Source organism: Eubalaena glacialis, chromosome 15, assembly GCF_028564815.1.
Source record: "Eubalaena glacialis isolate mEubGla1 chromosome 15, mEubGla1.1.hap2.+ XY, whole genome shotgun sequence".
Lineage (NCBI taxonomy): Eukaryota > Metazoa > Chordata > Mammalia > Artiodactyla > Balaenidae > Eubalaena > Eubalaena glacialis.
Window position 1 is genome coordinate 46,037,159 of NC_083730.1, and position 19,774 is coordinate 46,056,932.

The window sequence follows — 19,774 nt, forward strand, 5'->3', positions numbered from 1 at the left end:
TCAATTTGCCAGATGGGATGCTGTCCAATTCATGAATCGTTTAATAAAGCCAATCTGAGCTTTAAATTTACTCCATTGAATTTCTGTTGTCGAACAGGTGGCACACCCTGCCTACAGCACCACACGTACATAGCAGAGTTGGAAAAAGCACAAGTTGAAGGCCAGATTGACCTAATTCTAAACATAATATTTTTCACCTGCCAAATAAGGATAATATCACAAAGGACTGTTGTGAGAATTAAATATATAAAATGCCTTGCAAAGTCTAGAATTGAGTACGGGGCCCTCGGAAAATATTAGTTCCCTTCTCCTGACCAAGAAGAAGGTTAGTTCTCTTCTTCTTCTGATCTTGCTAATCTCCAAAATCCTAAAAGAGATTTATGAACTGTCCACCTCCAGGGGCCTGTTTCCACCTCCTAGGTTGGTTTGAAATGGGTGTTTAACTGGCCAGTGATTGTTTCCATAACAGCGTTTCCCAGCCATCTAAGAGCTCTGATGAAAATTTCCTATAATCGGTAACTCTAATGATGGCAAGCACTTTGTCTCTGATGTAAACTACATCTGAGCACTGGAGTCAATGTTCTAGAAGGCTTCTAGTCTAATGGCTTTAGCAGTCAGACATGACTTCAGTGGTGAACTTTGGATTTATGGTAAAATTCTAGATGCCGAAGTATAATTGTTTGTACTTTCTGCAGTCCATGTTCTTATTTACATATGATATTAAAGATAAACTCAATAAACTTTTTATAAAATAAAAAAATTTTTTTAATTTTTAATAATTTTTTTAAGAAAGAGAGATTTCCTAGAAGAAAGCAATGCCACAAGCTCATCATGCCAAAGGAGAACATTTGATATAAGTTTATAATTTTCACAGAAATTTTTTGTCCTCAATATAGTCTTTCAGGGGTCAAGGCTGGAGTCTCACTTTTAAAGATCTCAGTTTCTAACCGGTATGTGCCGCAGAGGGCTCTAGAACCCTGATGGGAACGAAGTTTCTATGAACACAAGCTTGACACATGTGTATGTGTGTGTATGTAAGTGTGTGTTGGGTGGAAACATTTAATAGGAATGTTCTAAAACAAATAATAGGACAGTAGAAAAAACAAAATAAAAATTTATATACAGATGTATGGACTTTAAAAACTAAAAAAAAAAATTTTAATAAATAAAGATAATCTGAATGGAACCATTCTTTCCAGGCCCTAAGCAGTGGTGTCCATAGAAATAGAGGGATTTTAATGTCATTTTGAGCCCTAAGATTAAATGATGTTCACTCTCTCCCAGGTATTTAAAAGAACTGATTAACTCATCAAAATCCCCAGGTACCAAAAGGCCCAAAAGAGTGAATGAAAGAGCAAATGTGAGTGTTTAACAACATGGGCATGATTTTGCCTATGAAATAAGGTGTAATTAAATTCCATGCAAAATGTGAAATTCTTAATTTGAAATAGCACAGTATTAAATGTCTTAATAAAGAATCTCTGGGGACTTCCCCGGTGGTCCAGCGATTAAGACTCCGTGCTTCCAAGGCAGGGGGCGTGGGTTCCATCCCTGGTCGGGGAGCTAAGATCCCACATGCCGTGCTGCTTGGCTGAAAAAAAAAAAAAAAGTCTGTCTCTCTCTCTCTCTGTGCAAAATTAAAATAATGTGAAGCATCTTAAATTTAAAATTCTTTAAGAATCTCATAATTTTAAAGCTAGTGGCCCACAAGAATTGAAAACTGTGATTATGCTCTAACCATAGGGCAGTGCCACTTTAGCTGGTTTCCAGAAATACCCATCATCCCTTGCCAGTCAAAACTGGTAGAAACAAATGGCATCATAAACTTGCAATCAAAGGCCTCACAAGTCTGACTTGACAACCGTGCTCAATGGTGGGCATGGAACCACAGAATGATGCTTGCATGGGAAAAGGTCTTTAGATGATCAAATCCAATTCCCTCATTTTATAGGATTGCAACATTCCATTAAAGGGACCTACTCTCTGCTTTTTTTTTTTTTTTTTTTTGGCTGCGCCTGGTGGCATGTGGGATCTTAGTTCCCCCACCAGGGATCAAACCTGTGCCCCCTGCAGTGGAAGCATGGAGTCTTAACCACTGGACTGCCAGGGAAGTCCCCCTACTCCCTGCCTTGAAACAATGATGAAAATTCTTGAACTCCCCCCACTGGAGAAGTACTTAGTTATTTAATACCTCAGGCCATGTATCTTAAATAATCACAGGATACAGGGACGATGGAAAAAGTAGTTAAAGAAAAATATCCTGGTGTGAGAATCATGGCAGGTACTGGATCACAACAGACTGAGATGGCTCCATTTCCCCTCTTTAAAGAAAACTGGGTGTGGGATGGGAGTTTTTGTATAATTGAAAAAGAAGAAACATTTATGTAAACTGTTATATGCTCCAGTTATAACCTTTGGAAACCACTGTAAAAATAAAAATCCATATACTATTAAAAAGCTTAAAGCCTGAGACTAACAGGTAACTCAAATTTGAACCCAATATGGCTACATGATATTAATAAATGGCATTTTGCTAAAGTGTATACATACCTACTCACTCCCTTGTCCTCATGATATCTTCATATACTACATATGAGTAATATGACTATATTCATATATAAGAAATTGGAGAGGTTTTCATCTATTGCTCCTAGAATTGAAAATACAAACTTCTCAAAAATTTATCTCATTCTCAAGTAGGGAATTCCTGATGATGGAATAATAACAGCTTGCCCATAACTTGGTAGTGTTAATCATCCAAGAACCAAACAATGGGAGACAAATAACGTTTGCAGCACAAATGGTCATGACCCTGCATAGAAAGAAACAATGATGAGATCAACTTTTGAGGGGCCGAATTCTCTTATCCAGGGTTTTAATTGTAAACTGCCATGAGCATGTGTTGTGAGGAGAGGCACATATACAATTATTTTAAAAAACTCACTGAGAACAATCCATTATCATCCAAGATTCTCCCTCCTGCTTTCTTACCCTCCCTTTCATCATCCCTTTGTATTTCCTCTTCTAACAATAGCAGTTCTTTCCTACATAGTGGTTGTGATGTGCCAGGTGCTGTTCTAAGCACTTTACATATATTATGTCGTTTATCCTCGCAACATTATGAGCTAAATAATATTACTACTCAGTATAGAGATGAGGAAATTAAGGCACAGAGAGATTAAATAACTGTCCCAGGTCACACAGCAAGTGTGTAGTGAGATTTTTTTCTTTTTATAGTTTTTTTTTAATTAATTAATTTATTTTTGGCTGCATTGGGTCTTCGTTGCTGCGCGCGGGCTTTCTCTAGTCGGCGAGCGGGGGCTACTCTTCATTGCGGTGCGCGGGCTTCTCATCGTGGTGGCTTCTCTTGTTGTGCAGCACGAGCTCCAGGCGCGCGGGCTCAGTAGTTGTGGCTCGCAGGCTCTAGAGCTCAGGCTCAGTAGTTGTGGCGCACAAGCTTAGTTGCTCCGCGGCATGTGCGATCCTTCCCCGACCAGGGCTCGAACCTGTGTCCCCTGCATTAGGCAGGTGGATTCTTAACCACTGCGTCACCAGGGAAGCCCCATGTTGTGAAATTTGAACCTAAGCAGTCTGGCTTCAGAGTGTACACTCTTAACCACCAGCGTGTGGGCAACAATTTCTCTTTTGTCGCTACAGTGACTTCCTACAACTTCCTTTGATTAGTGGTATATTCATACAATGGAATATTATTCATCTGTGAAAAGGAATGATGTACTGATGTATGATACAATGTAGATGAACCTTGAAAATCTTATGCTAAATGAAAGAAACCAGACGTAAAAGGTTACATATTATGTGATTCTAGTTATACAAAATGTCCAGAATAGGTGAATCCATAAAGACAGAAAGCAAATTAGTGGTTGCCAGGGGCTTCAAGGTGGGGAGGGGAGTAACTGCTTAATGGATTCAGAATGTTCTTTAGGGTGATGAAAATAATCTAGCACTGGATAGTGCTGGTGATTATATAACATTGTGATGTACTAAATGCCACTTTAAAATGGTTAAAATGGTGAATTTTATAGTTTAAAAAATTTTAACACAATAAAAAAATTGGAAAATAAAAAGTAATGATGGCTAGAACTGCTGGTATCTTAGCACAAATCAAGGCAGTGGTACCAAACTGAAATAATAGTCATTGTAATCTTCACTGTTACACACTTGCAGTAAATAAATAAATGAGTAAATAATTTTAAAGCCAATTTTACTTAAGAATATCCTTAATGAAGCAGTAACCGTTATTAACTGTACAAAATCTCAAACCTTGAGCATACATCTTTTTTATATTCTGTGTGATAAAGTGGAACGTACTAATAAAGCACTTCTGCCGCATAATGAAGTACAATGATTATCTTAAGGAAAAGCACCTGTAAGATTTTTGAGTTAGATGAATTAGCCACTTTTTTCATAGAATACCATTTTTACTTTAAAAAACACTTAAAGGATAAATAATGGTCATTCAGACTTAGTTATTTGGCAGATTTTTTTTCAAAATTGAATGAATACTATGATTTCATATACATATGTAATGTAATATATAACATATATATAGTTTAATACATTATATATGATTTTTAGTGTCCCTTTGCACAGCTTTTATAGTGGTTCTCTAGGTATTACATTAGATATATAATTATAAGTTAAAAATTGTTACATTATATATAAATTATTTATAATTATATATATATATAATGTAATACAATTCAATAGAGGAACTATAGCCTTTTCAACAAACAATGCCTAGAGCAATCGAACATCCATAGCCAAAAAATTAACTTCAACCTAAACCTCACACCTTTTATAAAAATTAACTCAAAATGTATCACTGAGTTAAATATAAAACAAAATATATATATAAAACATCTTTTTAAACAGGAGAAAATATTCAGGATCCAGGGCTAGACAAAGAGTTCTGAGACTTGGGAATACCAAAAACACAATCCACTAAAAGGAAAAACTGATAAATTGGACTTTATCAAAATTAAAAACTTTTGCTCTGCAAAATATCCTTTTAGGAGAATGAAGAGACACGCTGCAGAGTGGGAAAATATGTTTCCAAACCATACATTCAACAAAGGGACAGATCTAGAATATATTAAAAAGTCTCAAAACGCAATGGTATAAGAGCAAAAAATCCATTTAGAGCATGAGTAAAAGACGTAAAGAGGGCTTCCCTGGTGGCGCAGTGGTTAAGAATCTGCCTGCCAATGCAGGGGACACGGGTTCGAGCCCTGGTCTGGGAAGATCCCACATGCCACGGAGCAACTAAGCCCGTGAGCCACAACTACTGAGCCTGCGCATCTGGAGCCTGTGCTCCGCAACGGGAGAGCCCGCGACGGTGAGAGGCCCGCACACCGTGATGAAGAGTGGCCCCCGCTTGCCTCAACTAGAGAAAACCCTCACATAGAAACGAAGACCCAACACAGCCAAAAATAAATAAATAAATAAATAAATAATAAATAAATTTATATTAAAAAAAAAAGATGTAAAGAGATAGTCCACGGAAGATGATATAGAGATGGCAAATAAGTACATGAAAAGATGTTCAGTATCGTGCGTCACTAGGGAAGTGCAGACTAAAACCACAGTGAGATATCACTACACACTTAATCAGAATGGCTAAAATAAAAAAAATAGTGACAAGGGACTTGCCTGGCGGTCCAGTGGTTAGGACTCGGCGCTTTCACTGCTGAGGCCCGGGTTCAATCCCTGGTCAGGGAACTAAAATCTAAGATCCCACAAGCCAAGCAGCGTGGCCAAAAAAAAAAAAAAATAGTGACAAGTGAAAGAAGCCAATCTGAAAAGGTGACTTACTGTATGATTCCAACTAAATGATGTTCTAGAAAAGGCAAAACCATGGAGACAGTAAAAAGATTAGTGGTTGTGGGGAGGGGCGGGTAGAGAGAGGGATGAATAGGCAGAGCACAGAGGATTTTTTAGGGCAGTGAAACTATTCTACAGGACACTGTTGTAGTGGATACATGTCATTATTCACCTGTCAAAACCCATAGAATGTAGAACACCAAGAGTGAATCCTAATGTAAACTATGGACTTTCAGTGATAATAACGTATCAATGTAGATTCATCAATTATAACAAATTTATCTGGTGGGGATATTGATGGTGGGAGAAGCTTGTGTGTATGTGGGCACAAGGGGTATAGGGGATATCTCTCTAAGTTCTGCTCAGTTTTGCTGTGACTCTAAAACTACTCTAAATAATAGAGTCTATCAGGAAAAAAAAAAGTGATAACACCCAAGTTGGTAAGGATCAGAGAAACTGCATCACCACTGCTGGTGGGAATGTAAAATGGTATAGGCACAATGCAAATCAGTAGCAGTTTCTTAAAAAACTAAACATGCAACTAACATATGACCCAGCAATGCTCTCCTGGGCACGTATCCCAGAAAAATGCAGAGTTATATCTATATGAAAACCAGTACATGAATATTTAGAGCAGCTTTATTTGCAATAACCAAAATCTGGAAACAACCAAAATGTCCTGCAACAAGTGGATGATTAAACAAACTGTGGTGCATCCATAACATGAAATTCTATTCAGCCATCAGAAAGGAACAAATTATTGTACACACGACAACCTGGATGAATTACAGAGAATTATGCTGAGTTTAAAAAAAAAAAATCAATCCCGAAAAGTTCTATACTGCATGGTTCCATTAATATAACATTTTTAAATGACAAAACTATAAAAATAGAGAACAGATTAATGATTGCCAAGGGCTTTTTTTTTTTCCCCCACCGCCCCACTCCCTTGGCATGCGGGATCTTAGTTCCCCAACCAGGGATCCAACCCGCGCCCCCTGCAGTGGAAGCATGGTCTTAACCACTGGACCGCCAGGGAAGTCCCAGATTGCCATGGTTTAAACAGGAGGTGGGAACGAGAGGGAAAGGGACTTGGTTATATGAAGGCAATTTGATGGATTTTTGTGGTAATGAAACTGTTCTGTAGTTTGTATCAATATCAACATCCTGGTTGTGACACTGCACTAAAGTTTTGCAAGTTGTCACCGTAGAGGGAAACTAAGTGAAGGGTATACAGGGATCTCTGTATTATTTCTAACAACTGCATGTAAATCTACAATGATCTCAAAATAAGACTTGAATTTTAAAAATTCAATGAAGTCATGTACCTGTCATTACAAGGAGGATAGTACTTATTGCCAATGATAAACTTTAAGCTTTCAAGCAAAAATTAGCATTTTGGAAAATTTGTTTCTGACACCATGAGCATCAACTTCCAAGACTTAAAGACTTTTTTAATGAGACGAGTTGACATTAATGTTATGTTTTGATACTGTGTGATGAAATGTACCAAAAGTTGTAAGAGCTACGTAAGTCAGTGAACCAATATTTTCTAAATAATCAATGCACGATACGACAAAATCATGCATAGATGAAAGATCCATTCAAAATATGAGATAGACCAATAGATTTACTGGATGGAGTACCAAAATTCATTGATATGTTTTCAGATTCCAATTGTATCTAACCTTTAAGAAATTACCATTTGTCCACTTTTAACAAAGAATATTCAAAAAGAATATCCGCAATGACTTGGAAAGCTATTCAAATATGCCTCCTTTTTCCAACTATATATCTGTGTAAGTTTAGATTTTCTTTGTATTCTTCTACAAAAATAATATATTGCAACAGACTGAATGCAGACACTTATGTAAGAATTCAGCTGTTTTCTATTAAGCCAGATATTAGAGATTTGCAAAAAATGTAAAACAACACCCACTCTTTTTGCTAAATTTTCTTTTGTTTTGGAAAATATAGTTATTTTTCAAGAAAATAGTATTTATGTTAACACATATGGGCTTGTTATTTTTCAAGGATTAATAAAGACATCGTTTTCAATTTTCCTGGTTTGAATGTCTAGTGTGGTAAGAACTGATAAATGGAATGTTCATATGCAAAAGCTCTTTGGGGCCCTCAATAATTTCTAAAAGTATAAAGGCTCCTGAAACCCAAAACTTTGAGAACTGTTCTAGGAGTTTAAAGTGTTCTTATTGATTTTAGTTGTATGTTCAAACAGATTCTAAACCAGACTCACATACTATGGGGCTTAAGTCAGAAAACAAGAGAAGGAATTCCCTGGTGGTCCAGTGGTTAGGACTCTGCGCTCTCACTGCTGAGGGCCTGGCTTTGATCCCTGGTCGGGAAACTAAAATCCCACAAGCCACAAACATGGTCAATAATAATAATAATAATAAAGAAAACAAGAGAGTGGCCAGTTTTAGAGCGGCGGGGGGGGGGGCACATGTCCCCAGGCAGAAAGGAGCTGCCCTCTACCCCTCCCTACATTGGGACAGGACAGCATGGAAATGCTGAGATTCCACATGGAAGATCATTCCCATTGGGTGTTTCCAGTGGGTTTCTAGGGAATCACCTGTGAGGCCAACACACTTGGCCCCCAAAGAGAAGGCAGTCATTTGGAAAGTTGCCCCCAGTTCTTGCTCTCCGTCTTATAGATAATATCATGCTTCCAGAACAGCCTGAATTGCTTCTCCACTTTTATCTATTTTTATTTTTTATTTTCTTACTCCCCTCCTTTAAAAACAAAAACACAAGCAACATTTCACCAATTAGACCTTTACCAAAATAATGATTTGTAGTATATCCAGCTATGTACAGAGAAGATCCATTTATAGAAGGTGAAGTGTAATATATTGTAGGTGAAACCATCATGAAGAATTTTTCATTTCATTTGCTGGCTGTATTGCTGAGTTAATCTTCAAAGTGCATATTGCTAAAAGGGGGAAGAACAACCGATCACTTAATTTCTAAATTTAAAAACTGCCATTGAAATGAATCCAATGAAACAGTCTAATGTTTAAATGAAGTGCCATGAGCAGTCTCCTGGCATCCCTCCCAACTGGCAAGGGGGCCCCCAGGCTCCGTCTCCAGGAACATGCTCTGGTCTATCCCACTTTATTCAGATGCTAAAACATGAGGGTGAGCACACACTTCAGTCTCAGGAAAAAGGTCATTCCGATTTAAGATTGAAACTAGAGCTGGAGTTTCTGCTATCAGTAAATTTACTGTAGAAATGCCTAGACTAAGGAAAATGTAAGTTGACTCCTTGCTCTTGGGCATGTGTTTAAATGACCCAGAGGCAAAACAGTTCTGTTTTTATAATATGGTGGTTGTGTGTGTGGGAGTGTGTTTCCACTTAATGGCCCTACCATGTCCCTGATACTCTAATAGTTCTCTCCTTTATTGATTTAACTTCCTTCTTTCTCTTCTTTTTGTTGTATCATTTTCTTTAATTCCAATGTTAGGTCGATAAATTGGCCTTTATTTATTTATTTATTTTTAAGATTTATTGATTGATTGATTGCTATGTTGGGTCTTCGTTTCTGTGCTAGGGCTTTCTCTAGTTGCGGCAAGCGGGGGCCACTCTTCATCGCGGTGCGCGGGCCTCTCACTATCGCGGCCTCTCTTGTTGTGGAGCACAGGCTCCAGACGCGCAGGCTCAGTAGTTGTGGCTCACGGGCCTAGTTGCTCCGCGGCATGTGCGATCTTCCCAGACCAGGGCTCGAACCCGTGTCCCCTGCATTAGCAGGCAGATTCTCAACCACTGCGTCACCAGGGAAGCCCTAAATTGGCCTTTATAATAGCACTTACATCTACCAGTTTCCAGAGGAATATCCTGGCAGTCCCATCCACCAGCTAACTGGTCCTCTCCTCCCTAACCACTCCCCCACCATTCCTACTCCAGCCCCCAAGTACATCCCTACTAGCCCAGAGCACCGTGCCGGTGGGCACAGCTTCCACCAGGTTGACCTACTGGGTCATTGGCTGATCTGTCCCTTTTACTTTGAGCCATAAAGTAAGCTGGAAATACCTGTTTTTTTTTTAAAAAAAAAAACCCTATATATATTTTAAGTCGTTTTCTAATAAGCTTGTGAAGTAATTGATCCACTGCCTATGACTGGCTTTAAACATCTTGCTGAGGCTGAGGAAGCATGGCCGCAGTGTATGAGAATAAAACTATTTGCTCTCTGTTCATTATCGTTGTCCATCTTTTGAATAACTTCACAAATTTATTGTCTTTAACAAACAAGTGTCTTTAAACAAATAAGTTTGTCTACTTAAAAAAATTGAAAATTTAAAATACAGCATGTCTTGAATAATCATTTTTTTAAGAAAATATCCTCATGGGCTTCGCTGGTAGCGCAGTGGTTGGGAGTCCGCCTGCCAATGCAGGGGACACGGGTTCGCGCCCCGGTCCGGGAAGATCCCACATGCCGCGGAGCCACAATTACTGAGCCTGCGCGTCTGGAGCCCGTGCTCCGCAACAAGAGAGGCCACGATAGTGAGAGGCCCGCGCACCACGATGAAAAGTGGCCCCCGCTCGCTGCAACTGGAGAAAGCCCTTGCACAGAAACGAAGACCCAACACAGCCAAAAATAAATAATAATAATAAAAAAAAAAAGAAAGAAAGTATCCTCATGCTTAAGGTAATTGCAGTATTTTCGGTTTCAGAGATGTGTTAATTGGGCGTGTTTTGTCTTCAGTTTTGCTAGTAATTTTCAGAGACTCTGTTTCGAATGAAATAGAACTTGAAGAATTTTTAAGTTTCACTTTTAAATGATGTTCAGATTCTATTCCGTTAGAAGTGCTCTTTTGTGAGTGAGAATAGGAATCTGCATATGAAACTGTGCTCCCTATGACTGGGGTATGTAGTGGGTGCTGGGGTTCTCTGTTAGTCCTACCCTTCAGAATGAAAGCTTTCCTGCAGGACATGCCCTACCCCAAAGGGTGCTGCCTTGCTTAATTTTCTGCTCCTTCCCCAGGGACAGCCCCAATCCAATGGCTGTTGATGTGGGGAGTACAATGGCCTGGCCCCCTTGCCTCAATTCAGGGCACTCTAAGGGCCATCCCAGCTCCAGAGCTCCCTGCAGAGGATGCTGAGGCCTCAGCTGCAACCACAGCACAATCCAACCTCGCCCTCTGCCTGGTCCACCTTCCCTCACTCCATCACTGGTGTTCCCGAGAGCACGCACAGTAAACGTCCTGCGTGCAAATATCCATCTCAAAGAGTCTGCTCCCCCAGGGTAATTTCAAGAGTGTATTGCCATTCTAGAGACCTTCTGAGGCAAGACTTTAAAACTTCTACTTGAAAATCTTGCCTTAGACTTAGTTACCACACATGAAGCCAGAATCATTTGGAAACTTCTTTAATGCAAAAGCCCCAAATGTGCCTAGCACCCCCTTCCTACAAGCCTGAGCTCAACCTTTAGAACGATGATACTTACAGGTCACCTCTCCCCTTAACCAGGAAGGTTGAAATGTGTAGGCAAAATCAGTTGTGCCTTTCAGGAGGGTCACAGACTCCCACCCCAGAAAATTGCACAACCATACAAAATTCTGGGTACAGTTCCTGAAGGATAACAAAATCCCCCCCCCAAAACCCTCCATGGATCCCAATTTAAGACCCATTGCTTTATAGTGAACATAACAAGAACTCATAGTCTCAAAGCTGTTGTCCCCAGCATAGGGAGTAGAGAAATTTTTTTTTTAGGATATATAAAAAGTCCTAATTTGTCTTTATATAATTCCATCAATAGGTTTTGAATAACCAAATATGAGAGTCAACTTACATTTTCCAGAGTCATATTTGAACCTGTCTCTTTATGATACTTTTTCCTGGTACAGTAGACACTGACGAGGGTGATGATCAGCATCAGGGCAAACACAGCAACAGTGGAAGACACGGCAATCACAATGGTGTCTCGAGTTGAGCCTCTCTTTTCACACCTTTCTCCCATGTACCACCAGTCTTCCCCTGACGGACACCTACATGTGCGGAACGTGACTCAGAGTTATGAGTTGATATTTTAATCTGAAAATCTTCACCATTGAAGGTGTGAGTCAACACTCAGGTCATTGGCAGATGGAACTATTTGTCACCCATTCTGGGCTAGAAGGGTTGGTTAGACTAGCACAGGCAGGGCCAACGGAAAGGAACAATGGAATTACTCCTAATCTGGGACTTAACACAGCAGCTCCCAGCTGGGCAAGGAAGGTAGCATAGGTAGTGGAGAGAATGTAGTTCTCAGTGTCCCAGTTCCTCCACATCCCAGCTATGACTGTGGCCAGGCTCTTCTTAGAATTTAGGTATCTCCATCTAGGAAACGGGGACAGTCACAGTAACCACACCAGCCCGTTGTGAGGACCTAATAAGATATGTAACTCATGAGGACTGTTTCAGGCAATTAGAATAACGTGCTATCTTTGCATAAATAATTCTGTCGTTCTGCTGGCAACCCAAAGTCCCAAATGGAGAGCAAAAGATAAATATCTTATGAACGGTTTTGAGATGAGAATCAACTGATTTCATTCATATGAAATATCATATGAATCCTACATTGTGGGAATGAAAAAATATGTAACAAAAGAATGGGTAGATTGCATCCTTACCGGCACTCAGCTTTGCCATGGTGGAGAATGCAAACGCCATCATTCTCACATTTAAAGCCTGTGCAAAGGTCATTGATGTCCAAGGTCGGGATTGGCTCATTTTGTGTAGTATTAAGGTGGGATATGTCTAAGGAGGGTGAGAGGAGAGCATGGAGGGAAATCAGTTTGGGGTTTAACAAGCATTTGATCTTTAAGTTTCAAAATAAAATGTTCAGGCTTCAGGTTTGTGAGAAATTCAGGTACTCGTGAAGCACCGTTCAGTAACGTTTATAGGCAGTGAAAAAATAAATAGGCAGGCTGAAATCTAGACACAAAGGGGAGCTGATCCAGCCTGTGGGGCTACAACTGAACACGTGCTTGCCTGGGCCTTGGCATGGAAACCAACAGCATTCCTGGAAAATGTAATTATTGGCTGCCATGGCTGAGAAATTTTAGAAGACAATAGATTAATGCTATTACTGACAAGATATATGTGTGTGTGCACACATCTCTATATATGTATGTATACATATCTGAAAGAGACAATAAAGCCAGATCATTTCCACTCTAATTTTATGTGTTTCTGGGATATTTTTACTTCTGGAATCCTAGAGTTAAATTCTAGGGTATAATGGCTATACTTCAGCTTATTTCTAAAGAAGTGTTCTGGACTAAAGCTTTCCACTATTGCCCCATGCCGTGTTAATTAAGTTCTTTATCCTGGAACTGTCCCTGTTTCCATTTAAATTATTTTCATATTGTTAATGATTCATACTAAAAAAATCTCACTCTTGCCCATTCCCTCCCACGTCTCTAATATATCTAAAAAAGGAATCCAGAAGAACACAGTAAATAATCAACGACCACAAAAAAAAAGCAGCTTAGATAAAACTATTTTTATTGACATACCTTCCACTGTCAGGAGGATATAAACATCATCTCCTTTTATAAAATCTCTGCTTTTCAGCCTCTCATGGGTCATAAAGACACTGTTTCCATAGCCACTACCTCTTTGAAACTGAGTTCCATTAGGGAAAAAAACTGGTGTTCCCACTTTGGAAGGCCTGTCCCAAAAATAGGTTCCATTACCTGAAAAAGCAATTTATATTAATGGATTGTGTTTAGCATCATCATAGCTTTTGGTGTAGGAAAGCACAGGCAATGTGAAGCACAATTAGGATAGAGCTCAAAATAACTCAGTGATGCTATTGACCTGTAATGTATTCCCTGGCAAGTCCCTGGAGTTTGTTCCTTTACACTGTCCTAAAGAAATGAGATGACATGGCAGGGAGGACCATATTCTGGAATATGAGTGGAGAGGTATCAAAAGTTTCCTACGTGGGGTGTCACACTTCTACTGAATGAGCAGTGTAGAAACTCCGCTGCCCATTAGAATCATTCTTTAGTGGCCTTCTGAGTTACAGGTAGTCCTTTTAGCTGAGTTAAATCAATGTGTTAGTGAGAGAGTTTTTAATATTAGCACTGAACAATTCATCTCAGTAACTGAGTTATTCACCTAACAGAGTAAAGTCCTTCAGGAGTAGAAGACACTGAGAAGCACTGCTCCTGGGAAAAGGTGGCGACCCACCCAACCTTGAGCCATTTTCAACATGATTCAGGGAGAAATGTTTTGGAAAAAGGTAAAGAAATTCTGAACATCAAATCCCCACACCTCTTTGTGAATACTATTTTTTTCCTATCAGATTATATATATATATTTTTCCCCAAGTCACTCAGGTCCATTCTTTTCATATACAGAATTCAGATTTGGCAATAATATTCACCTTGCCACAATTCCATTTTTCACTTTATCATGTTCCCAGAGGGCAAAGGATTATTACAATTAGAAATGTGATCATTGCTTTCTGGGTGCTGCTTCTTTTTCAGACTAGAAAGAGGGGGGATGGTGTCACCATTGACAAGTCCTCCAGAATTCTTTAATAAGAAGTTGTAATCCATTCCCATCACTACGGAGCACCTACTCAACACCTTCGTTCTGATCAAAAACCACCCCCATTACAAAAGCTGAACTGTTTTTGACAATTCAGAGGCAAGACCAGGACAGCATGGGTTAGGAGAACTCAACATCTGAGAGCCTCTCCATACCAGGCCCTTCCACAGACTTCCCTACTTGATCTGTAGAGATACTTTTAACAAATGTGTGGGGTTTTTATTACTGTCCCAGTTTTACTTCTGAGGACACTGGTATTTCAAGAGATTATCTGCTCAAGGTTACATAGCTAATGAGAAGCAAACCTTGGATTGAACCCAGGTTCATCGGACTCTAAAACTAAAACACTCCTCGTACAACCCTGGGAATTCAGGTATTGTCATCAGTTTCCAAAAATATAGCCAATATCTTCTCAATTTGTTGGCATCTTTGCTGACATTTCTGACAGTCTCCTGCCTGGGAGACTCTGTCCACAGCAGCTGAAGCCCTTCCCCTAAATATCTTCTGATCCTTAGATTTGGGGCTCAAAATTCCCTAGCTACCTGGCTATGCAGTCTCTCCTTCCCAAATCATCCATCCCTCCTAGAGCAGTGATTGTGCATTAGCAATAAAAAAGATGAGTCACAAACCGGTGGTCATAAATGGGTCTGTAGTTATACTCCGCTTGTTGGACATACGCTGCCGAATGTCAGGATTTTGATCCAAGATGGTCATCGTGACTTGTTGCCAAGGACATGGCCACTCTAATTGATCATCATTGGCTCCAGAGATCAAGTGGAAATACATTCCTACATTAGGCAAACTACTTAGATTCAAGCAAATCTGAAAGGCATAGCCTTTAGAAGAATAAAATGAAGGACTGAAGACAGATCCACTGGGGCTGCCAATGAGCTGTGTGAAATTCCTTATATGCCAGACATGATGAGGGCACTGTGTTTCCGAAAGATTGATGTCATCAATAGACAGGCCACCCCGTGAGGCACCAGCGCCTCTGACCCCTCCAAATACCACTCTAAATTTGTTGCTCACTTTCAGTGTTACGTGGTAAAGTTGCCAGCTCCCAATGGGTATATCTGCAAAAGAGACATTATTATTCCAAAGAGAACAAAGGACTATGAATCATGTGCAAATCGACATTAGAGTTCTAACCTTCATGGACAAAGGATCTTTCTAGACCTACTGCTTCCTGCGGGTGTGAGGTATGGCTTTCTTACGCCTCCAGCCCAGGCCCAGTTACTTCAAGGCATTTCTGTGGGGATGGCGCAGCTCTCTGGAATATTTGGATGCTTATCTAGCTGATTCTTAGATAGATCACCCTTTCCCAGAGATAGGTGAGCAAACGATAGCATCTAACTCATGAGAACTCCATGCCCAACTTACAAGTTACCTCCCATTCAGTTAGTTAAACAGACAAGCAAGCCCAATACTCTACACTTGTACCCCAGATTCCTGTGATACTCAGCCGAAGCCTCCTTTAATCTATTTATACTTTGATTGGAATACTTCCTTCACATGCAAAATTTTTAGTCAACTCTTTGGCAGTATTAAGCATGAATTCACCAAACCCTAGAAAGCCCACATCTTACAACTGACTCGATGTTACATATCTAATATTTGGTACCATCTCCTTTCTTCCCAGACTACACATCCCCTCCACTATTACTCCTACCCCTAGCTAGCAGCACATTGTATGACATCTTGTCTTATTTTCTGATGTCACATACCCAAATAAGAAGCAGTCCATTTAAAAGTTTTCAGAAGCCTCCCAGGTAGAGAATAGCTCAGGAATTCATGTCAAAACAGTAGTTAACCCAATGCCTTCAAACTTAAATATATTGGCATTTAATGAGAAACATGTTGCTTGAAAATAAGTTAGAAAGATCCAAATTACAGAAAATGCTATTCTCCGTGGAAGGACCCCAGATTGAACAAAAACCTTTCATGAGAGCCTCCACTTCATTTTTACCAGTACTTTCAGTTTAAATTCTGGACTCCTAAGCAGGTTTCTTAAGTACATTTTGTGCTATTATCTGTCAATAATAACACCCACAGATTGCTAATGCAAGGGATTATATATGTATAATCAAATATGTGTGTAATAATCTTATTTATAATCTTTTATATATGCATTAGATACATAAAATGTACATGTATAATGTGTGTATATATGTGTGTGTATATATATATATATATATATATATATATATATATATAAAATAAGGTTAAGAACCTCAGCTTATAGGTGTTCATGAAGGAAAATATCATCTACGTTTCAGATTGTTTCTCATTGTTAAACAGGGGGAAAATGGCATGACATATGACATAATGTGGATCAGTTTTATAATAGGTTTTAGTCAATTCATTCAAACCAAGAGGTCATTGTGTGGAGCAGACAGTAATGCAGCCGCCAGGGCACAGCCCCTCCCTTCCTCAGGGGACCTTCTGAACCATCTGCTTTAATATGTGGTCAACGTGACCCACCTCCCGGACACATGATTAGAAGGAAGCGTGGCCGCCTAATCAGTGATGCCCTCTCTCCACTCAGAATTGCTCCAGAAGATGCATTTAACTCAAGTCATAACAATTAGAATCCTTCGCTGGAATTTATTTTTCTAGGCTAGAAATTACAGGAAGAGTCCCTTCTCTAGTCTGATGGCACATTTGGTAAAGTGTAAGCTGGGAAGTGAAACAGCCAAAGCACCAGTTTTACGGACAAAGCCCATCTGAGATAACAGGAAAGGTCCCCAACCATGTTCAGGGACAGGTCCCATCCTGCCTGAGGCCAATTCCTCTCTTCTCCATCCTACAATATAGTTATGTTGAGCCAGTAACTCTTCACATTTTGCCTAAGCTAGTTTCCATTATATTTTTTATTAGTTGCCAAGAATGGACTTCCGCAACGCCAGAGACTGATCTACAGTTTCTTAAGTGTCACGTATTCTGTAGCACAGAAAGGACTCTTATTTTAGCTTCCCAACCACCGCATAAAGCAAGTAGGATCCAGTTCTACATTGAAAAGTACTAAGTCCAAAAAAAAAAAAAGTACTAAGTCCATAGCCCCTACCCTGTTGTAAGTGGTTTTGCATTAAGTAAAGGGTTAAGACTGACTCACTCTGAACCCAAGAATAAGAATGTTGATAGTGTACCTTTTATTTCTTCCACAAGGGTCAGAGTCCTGTTCACACTGGCTGCGGAATACTCCCTGATATAGATGTTCAGTTGGTCATATTCACTTCCACTGTTATATAAAAAAAATTGCAAGCACTGAAATCCTCGTTTAGGGTATAGTATTCTACTTCCCAGCATTGCTGTGGCCCCCTCATTTACAGAGCTACTGTTGAAATGCATGAAGAAACCAGAACCTGTTAAAGAGGACAAATGCAGAACTGAGAAAACAGATACCAGATACAGGAATGCGTGTCTCGCGGGCACGCTATTTCCACCTAGTTCCCACTGTAGGCAGGACACTGTTTTGAGCGTTTAAATGCAGTTCTTGGAGCAGGCAGTCTATGAAAAAAAGCAACATTAGACCACTTTTTTCTTACTACACATGTTAGTTTTCAAAAATGGGAAAAAGTGTTACCTGTTTGGTTTAGCCTCTCGCTCTCTCCCTCTTTCTCTCTCTCTCTCCACCCGCCCCTTCCCTTCCTCCCTCCTACTGATCTATGTAGAACCACTATCCACTATTCAAATCTACATTTAAAAAATATTTTTTTAATTGAAATATGTTTGACATGTACCATTGTGTAAATTTAAGGAACACAACATGTTCATTTGACACATTTATATACTGGCATCTGATTGTCATTGTAGCAATAATTAGCACTTCTATCACAATACATAATATCATTTCTTTTTGGTGGTGGGAATAATTAAGTCTAGTCTCAGCAAGTTTGATGATTATAATACAATATTGTTGTCTATATTCACTATGCTGTGCATTAGATCTCTAGGGCTTTTTACTACTCGTTACAAGTTTGTACCTTTAAACAACATCTGTCCTGTCCCCACCAATCCCCCAAAAAAGAAAAAGGAAAAGCACCTCCATGCTCTTAGAGATCTCAACCCCTTCCCAGATCATCTGAGCTGTCAAGCAATGGCCCTGGGTTCTGAAGGCTAGTTTTACATATTTGTTGCCAGAAATGAGCAAATAAATAAAAATGTGGTGCTTGTAGCCGAATAAATGACTATTTGATTCAAAACAAAATTTCAATGGAAAAGAATACTCATCTGTGTAAAATTAAATAAATTGTACTTTCTACCTTCATTTAAAGTATTTTTGTAACAGGAACGTGTAATCACAACCAGCTGAAATTCTGAAACTGATTAATTCACAGCCTGGTGCTGTTCACTGGAAGTTCTCTTGGATTCTTCAGGCTTCAAGAAAACAACCCCACTGCTCCAGAGAAAAGAGTCCTTTCGGGGAGGGGGAGGGGCAGCCCCTCTTGCTGTGGGCACATACTATGGGTAGAGGCTTCACAGAGCCCAGCGCTGACTCATGGGGAAAAAAAGCAAACTCGGACAGTAAAAAGCAAAGAAATTAACCATATCCTTATAAGGCACAGAACCAATTCCTGAGTAGCACTAGTGGGCTATCATTAATAATTCTAATAAAAATAAGAACTCAAATCCCAGTATTTCACAGCAAAGAAAGAGGTTAGAACCACTGAGAGTAAAATCTGGAAGTATCTCACTCCTGTTACCTTTGCACCGGCCCATGTTGGAGTGATCACTCTCTGGCCCCTCGGGAACCTGGGAGACCCGTTGCCAGTCAGCACTATCTTCTGAACTTTGAATCATACCACACACATTTTCCAGTTCAAAATCGCACGACTCCATAAAGCTCAAGGAAGAGGCTACCAAAGCAAAAAAACAATTATTGACACTCATATATAACATGATAATCTAAGTAATAAAAACTGAGATTATCCAGAAGCACTAGGAAGTCTAGGATGACATTAAAGGGGACTCGTCACTGATTCTGGGTGATGGTGGCTTCAAGATCTCTTGATATCTGCAAAACCAAGACAATCGACCAACTGTGTAGTTCTGTATAAGCTGCCTGCCCCACGTCTTGTTTATCAGGTTAACTAATTATAGAAACCTGAGTCTACACTCCCCTAGTTATTCAGAGTAATAAACCACAACCCGGATTATTTGATCCCATTTTTATTATGACTGTACACCTCATTTGGGCAGAAAAGAGTTTTGAATATCAAGTTGGTCCACATTTGCATTAGTAACAGCTTCAAAAACTTGAGTGGGGCATGCTCATGCTGCTACAGGACTCAGTTTGTTTTTATATCTAAAGCCCAGAACTTGTGAGAAGAAAAATGCTGCTTCCATGTTGTAGTCTGGTATCTGGGGGCTATTCTG

General features: G+C 39.6%; 1 protein-coding gene across 1 annotated transcript in view; it reads right to left on the minus strand.

The window, feature by feature from the left end:
• The window catches only part of MEP1B (meprin A subunit beta), a 59,407-nt gene that overhangs the window by 23,293 nt on the left and 16,340 nt on the right, over positions 1 to 19,774 (minus strand). Inside the window, exons 9-14 of the mRNA XM_061169233.1 lie at positions 19,102 to 19,254; positions 17,545 to 17,760; positions 15,028 to 15,471; positions 13,357 to 13,536; positions 12,469 to 12,595; positions 11,649 to 11,844 (exon numbers count right to left, since the gene is read on the minus strand). Coding sequence (XP_061025216.1) covers positions 11,649 to 11,844; positions 12,469 to 12,595; positions 13,357 to 13,536; positions 15,028 to 15,471; positions 17,545 to 17,760; positions 19,102 to 19,254 — 1,316 coding nt within the window. The remainder of the gene's footprint in view (positions 1 to 11,648; positions 11,845 to 12,468; positions 12,596 to 13,356; positions 13,537 to 15,027; positions 15,472 to 17,544; positions 17,761 to 19,101; positions 19,255 to 19,774) is intronic.